At 54.0% G+C, this 6000-nt stretch overlaps 1 protein-coding gene across 1 annotated transcript; it reads right to left on the minus strand.

The window, feature by feature from the left end:
• Window positions 1–269: 269 nt before the first annotated feature.
• On the minus strand, window positions 270–4107 carry LOC128769190 (protocadherin-8-like). The gene is made up of 3 exons (XM_053882612.1): window positions 1524–4107; window positions 1215–1443; window positions 270–1017 (listed from the first exon to the last, which is right to left on the minus strand). The coding sequence occupies exons 1-3, from the start codon at window positions 3975–3977 to the stop codon at window positions 671–673; spliced, it is 3030 nt and encodes a 1009-aa protein (XP_053738587.1). The 5' UTR covers window positions 3978–4107; the 3' UTR covers window positions 270–670.
• Between the last annotated feature and the right edge of the window lie 1893 nt (window positions 4108–6000).

Below are 6000 nucleotides of genomic sequence, written 5' to 3' on the forward strand. Positions count from 1 at the left end.
GTGAAAGAATTGCTCACTGAAACTTTTAAAGCGATGTTTCTCTACTTCAGAGGTGGCTGAGTAATTCCATGATTTTTCTCTTGGCATTCTACCAGACAAGTCCGGAAAAAGGTTCTTCGACCTTCTCATGTGAACGGCAAGGACAGACTGAATAGCTGCTGCAAACACACCGCCACCTGTTGGCTCGTGTGAGTCAATGGACCGATTGATATTCCTGTTGGAGACCAACATTCTCCACGAAGAAAAATGAGAGCCACCGCTGTGAGGATATTTCAAAGTTTATTTTTCAGTTGACACAGTGATGATAGAAAAATCTGTACAATTCTTCGTTATTGCGTTTAAAACCACTGCGTGTTCCACCAACCTCAAACTGATCTTTTCTTAAATAGAAGCATGCTTAGAGAGCAATAATTACATTAATCATTTACACATCTTTCCTTAGTTATTACATTTTTTTTTATATATATAAAAATAAAATCTCTCTATGTACAAAACTTGCATATGGTACAATTTATGTCCAACAAAGTGATTGAAAGGACTTTTACAATAACAAAAAAATACACAAATAATATTATTAAAAAACTGTAGATTCTTTTTCATTGTCCATCAAAGATAAATTAGCAGTTTATTTTACATTTTTTAAGAGTCCAAAAGTGTGCGGCGTCTTGCTTCAGACGTCATTTGGGGGGCAGCGTGTGGGGCTGGGGGTGAAAACAGGGATGCTGATGTCACTGATCTCCTGCACCCGGACAGGTCTGGGGGGGCTGACCATGACGTAGTCGTACTCTCTGTGCAGGACCTTCTCGTAAACGCTCTGCAGGCCCACTGTCTTTGGGATGTGAGCTTGGTAGTCCCTGCGGTCGGGGTTCCGAGGCAGGGAGCCCGTCTTGGAGTGGCTGCTGAAGGAGGAAAGTGTCGGTGCTGGTGAGGGGGCGGCGTTGGCTCGGACTGCTGTGGGGCTCCAGCATCTGTCAGAGTGGCCCAGGATCTTACATTCACTGGTGCAAGCCCAGAGAGCTGCGGAGGAAGAGGAAAACAGGATTAGACTCGCTGCAGAGGATCTTCTTTTAAAAAAAAAAAGGCTAAATACATTGGTCTTGGCGTTTGCCATCCCCTTCACACCCCAGCTAGCTAGGATTTCACTTATGCTAATCCATAAATGGGCCCTCGGGTTAGGGTCAGGGGGTGCCCAAGCATGTTTTCAGTCTTCTTACCATTCTGGGCAGCCATGGGGGGAACCAGCAGAGCCCCGTCTTTCTTCAAGCCTGTGTCTCCGCTCACATCGCTGTCGCTGTCATTGAAGTCACTGTCCCCCTTGCCACTGTCTTTGCCACTGAAGGCGGGGTCCCGGGCGGAGATGGTGGTGTAGGAGTTCCCCTTCCAGATGGTGATGGGCCTCACTGCCTCCTTGCCGTTTCCATAGCCGGGAAGAGTGGAGTAACCCTGAATGAGGAGAGCACAGCTTGTTAGATCAAATGGAAACAGTCGAACCCCTCAGATCATAGTGTCTCACTAAGTCTCACCTCGTGCTTGTTCCCACGGGACTTGTTGTTGCTGTCGGAGTCGTATACGCAGGGGACCTCGCTGCCGTCCTCCGAGGCCGAGCACATGTCGCTGCCTCCCGGGTGAGCGGGGTTGAAGCCGCCCGGCTGGCTGCTGTAGGAGTGGCCCTCGAATCCCGCCTCTCCTCCGGCTGCGTGAAGAGGCAGGAGCGGGTTGTCCGCCACGTGGTGCGCCCTTCCCCGCTCCAGGGTTCCCTTCTCCCCGTAGGAGTCGCTGTCGTCTCCGCTCTTGTCGCGCTTCCGGCGGTTGCAGGTGGTGGCGATGAGGATGATGGCGAGCAGCAGGAGGGTGCAGCTCCCCGCCAGCACCACGATGATCACCACTGACAGGTCCCACTGCGCATGCGCCTCGCCCCCGAGCCCCGGCTGGTACACGGTCCTGTCGCTCGGCGGCGCGCCGGCGATGATGAGGAAGTGGAGAGTGGCGGTGGTCGTGAGCGCGGGTCTCCCGCCGTCGCTCACCGTCACGGTCACGCTCAGAGTCTCGTCCACCTCGTGACTGAGCACCTGGTTCAGGTAGATCTCCCCCGTGGCTCTGTTCACCGAGAACACCGAGGGCTCCCCGGTCGCCAGGGCGAAGGTCAGCTCCGAGTTCACGCCCTCATCCGCGTCCCGCGCCTCCACTCTGGTGATGACGTAGCCGCTGGGCGCGTCCCGGGGCAGCAGGACTTCAGCGGAACCGTTATTGAGCGGCGGGTGGATGATGGAGGGGGTGTTGTCGTTCTGATCCACCACCCTGACGTAGACGCTGGCGCTGCCGGACAGAGGAGGGGAGCCGCCGTCACTGGCTGTGATCCGAAGCTCCAGCTGCTTCATCACCTCATAGTTGAAACTTCTGAGCGCGTAAAGTGACCCGCTGGCGGGGTCCAGGGAGACGAAGGTGGAAATCGGGGAGCCCATGAAGTAGGTGTCCGCCAGTTTATAGGTGACCTTCCCGTTCGCGCCCATGTCCATGTCCCGGGCCACCACGGTCGTGATGTAGGCCCCCGGGGCGTTGTTCTCCACCACCGCCACTTCATAGAGCGGCTTGCTGAACACCGGCGCGTTGTCGTTCTCGTCGGTGAGTCGGATCGTGTACTGCGTGATGGTTCTGAAGGGCGGCGAGCCCAGGTCCTCCGCCACCACCGTCAGATTGTATTCAGGGATCTTCTCCCGGTCCAGGAGGCTGGTGCTGACGATCATGAAGCTGTCTTCGTACGCCTGCTGCAGCCGGAAGTGGTCGTGGCCGTACAGGGTGCAGTGGACCTGGCCGTTCGCCCCCGAGTCTCTGTCCGAGGTGCTGACCAGCGCCACGAAGCTCTCCCGCGCTGCTGCCTCCGTGATGTAGGCGATCCCCGCTGTGATGGACGTCATGGGAGTGATGGAGATCTGAGGCGCGTTATCATTCACGTCCTGCACCTGGACCACCACTTTGCAGATGGCGGGACTCGGGTTCGGACCCAGGTCGGTGGCCTGGACGTCAAACTCGTAGGTGTTTTTAGTTTCAAAGTCAATCTGGCTTTCTAAAGTGAGGCGGCCGGTTTTCCTGTCCACTCGGAAGAGTTGGCGTATCTCATTGGGCACCTGGTGGCCGAACCCGTAGATCACCTCACCGTTCAGACCCTCATCCGGGTCCTCGGCGTTCAGGTCGAGCAGCAAGGTGCCGACAGGTGCGTCCTCCGGCAGGTCCACGGAGAAGCTGTTCCTGTCAAACACCGGGCTGTTGTCGTTGTAGTCTTTCACCTTGACGTTGATGCGCGTGGTTCCGGTCCGGGACGGGTTCCCCCCATCCATGGCGACCAGCTCCAGTGCGTAAGACGCCTGCGTCTCTCGGTCCAGCTCCTTCATCAGCACCAGCTCCGCATATTTAACCCCGTCAGCCCTGCTGAGCACGTCAATGGTGAAGTGGCTGTTGACGGAGATCTGGTAGCTCTGGATGTAGTTGACCCCCACGTCGTCGTCCACGGCAAAGTCCAGCGGGATCCTGGTGCCCACCGCGGTGTTCTCCGAGATCTCCAGGCTCGACTCTTTGCGGGGGAACTCTGGCGAGTTGTCGTTGATGTCCTTCACCTCCACCTCGACGTGGATGAGTTTGAACTGCTCTTTGGAGAAGCTGACCACGTCAAAAGCGATGAGACACTGCAGGGTGTGTTTGCAGATGCGCTCCCTGTCGATCCGCTCCCCGATGCTCAGCTGGCCGTCACTCTCCCGCAGACGGATGAAAGAGGAGTTGAACTGTTTCATCATCCGGAAACTGTTCCGCGAGCTCGCCGAGGAGGAGGAGAAGGAAGTGGATGAAATGTCCTTGGCCAAGTTTCCGATCACTGTCCCCGGTGCGTCCTCCTCGAAGGTCTGGTACTTGACCGTTTTTGCATGAGTGAGCGCCGCCAGCACCAAGACGCACGACACCAGTCCCGTCCACACGCGTCCGCCCATCTTCACCTTTCACTCTGAGTATTCTTACTAACTTCAGCTCTTAATAAACACCAACCTTGGGTAGAATTTCACTCTTGCTCTGTCTGTGTTGAAACATCCATGTGTGCGCTCTGACGCGCTCCTCTCTGAGCTGCTTGTCAGCGCAAGAGCTGCAGTGTCTGCAGGAGCGTTTATATGAGGAGCCATGCAAATGAGCCGCACTGTGACCAATCCGGGCTTTGAAGGGGCGGGTGTGGGGGGGTTCTCTGAAAGACCTCTAAACCCTGTTTAGAGATTCCTGGACTGTGCGGTGAAACTTGGCATCCAATATGTGGACTAAACGCGCGCCTTGATTTAATAGAGCCATAGTTTTTTTGTTGCTTGTTTATGTTCTCCGGGCAATAAAGCGAGGCTGCGCAACGACACATTGGGGGACGCGGCGATGCGCAGTGTCCCTGAAGCTAGAGGACAAAGCAAAGATGTTCAAATGTGATCACCCGTGGGCGCACTTTTGGAGTGAGCAGATTTATGCTTAAACACAGTTCTGCCGGCTCCCCACACGCGTGACCCAGTGGAAAAGTGTGCGGTGTCCCAGTGACCTCCAGCCTCCTCACGCAGACAGTATAATCTCACATGATGCGCGCTGTTCCTCCCACCTCTGCGCTGCGTTTGATCCGCTCCAGATCAGGTTCCTTAGAAAGAACTTAATGCTGAGGCAGCGAAACACCCGCTATAATAGCAGATATTCAAAATAACGTGATGTAACTGGTGGCAACACTTTCCCCTGCTCTATTTAAAAGACCTCATTAATACATTCCAGCTTTATAATAGGAATCTATTCGACTTAATCCTGTACATTTGCAGGTTGTTAACGCACCGTGCACTCATTTATGTAGATGTGGGTGCAGTGTTTGGCGTGTGACTGGTGCTCATTAATTCAAGACTGTAAGTGTTTGAAACGTATCAAAGACTTCTCGCTATTGTAGCTGTTGTATGAGCAGGTCGGCTCTGGACATGTGGGGGCCGTGGGCTATAATGCATGTCCATTTCTACAGAAAAGTAGCATCCATAACTGAGAAACACGCCATTCAAAGCCAATAATATTTGATGCAATTGAATGCAATGCGATTTTAGGAGCATAATATCATGATAAAATGAGAACTCTAGATCTCCTTAGTCAGCATTTTTTTTCATGCGCCATCACTGTAACGATGACACGTGATCAAGATAGCACCCATCGCGTCACATGATGACATCATCTTGTGAACTCGAGCGCACCATCCTAACATTGATTTTGCTGCTGGGTAACTGAAGAATACGCTTTTACGCGGCTTTAATATGTGATAAGAAAGACCGCCACTCGAGTCCTGGTGTCTTTTATCAGGCTGTATTTTAGTATTCATCTCCTCCAGCGCTGTAATCCAGTAATAGTTGAGTGATGCGATCATATCTGAGCTCGCGCACAGCCATTCACGCGGACTTGATCCCTCATGTCTGCTGCGTCAGAGCGCGGACTGAAGCCGGTGTAACGGCGCGTCGGAACATGCGCTCGGCTGACAGAACAGAGCAGGTGAAAACGTCACACGCACTCACAGCCTTTCAAGCGCGCGTTGCAAATGGGATTTGTCTGCAAACGCGAGAGGGGGCTCATCAGGAATTCTATAGCGAGGTTGTATCAAAGACTTATGAAGGCCTCGTTAGTAGTGGCGGGATAAAGAAGTGGCAGGGTCTCTCTTTGGCCGTATTGTGGCCCCTGAGACGGTCTGTGGGGACCCGAGCCCCCCGCTGCCGGCGCACAACCCCGTCTAACTGCAGCATAATGAGTCTAAGCCACATGCAGCCTTTGTCCCGTCCACCCCGTCTCCTCTCACCACCCCACTCACGAGCACCACTCCTTTCAGCGCAACTGGATGGGAGATGAATTGTCCTGCGCATGAGGGTCCCCGCTATTAAAATACATTTAGGGAGCCCCGTCACGGCTCTTTAAGAGATTTTCCTTATTCTTCTCCTCGGCCCCCCCACCCCCGTCCTCACACCCTCACCG

This window comes from Synchiropus splendidus, chromosome 13 (assembly GCF_027744825.2).
Source record: "Synchiropus splendidus isolate RoL2022-P1 chromosome 13, RoL_Sspl_1.0, whole genome shotgun sequence".
NCBI lineage: Eukaryota > Metazoa > Chordata > Actinopteri > Syngnathiformes > Callionymidae > Synchiropus > Synchiropus splendidus.

Coding starts and splice junctions, on each gene's coding strand:
- LOC128769190 (XM_053882612.1), bottom strand. CDS start 3,977: ATGGGCGGACGCGTGTGGACGGGACTGGTGTCGTGCGTCTTGGTGCTG. Junction 1,444..1,523: donor CCCGTGGGAACAAGCACGAG/GTGAGACTTAGT, acceptor CTCCTCATTCAG/GGTTACTCCACTCTTCCCGG. Junction 1,018..1,214: donor CCCCATGGCTGCCCAGAATG/GTAAGAAGACTG, acceptor CTTCCTCCGCAG/CTCTCTGGGCTTGCACCAGT.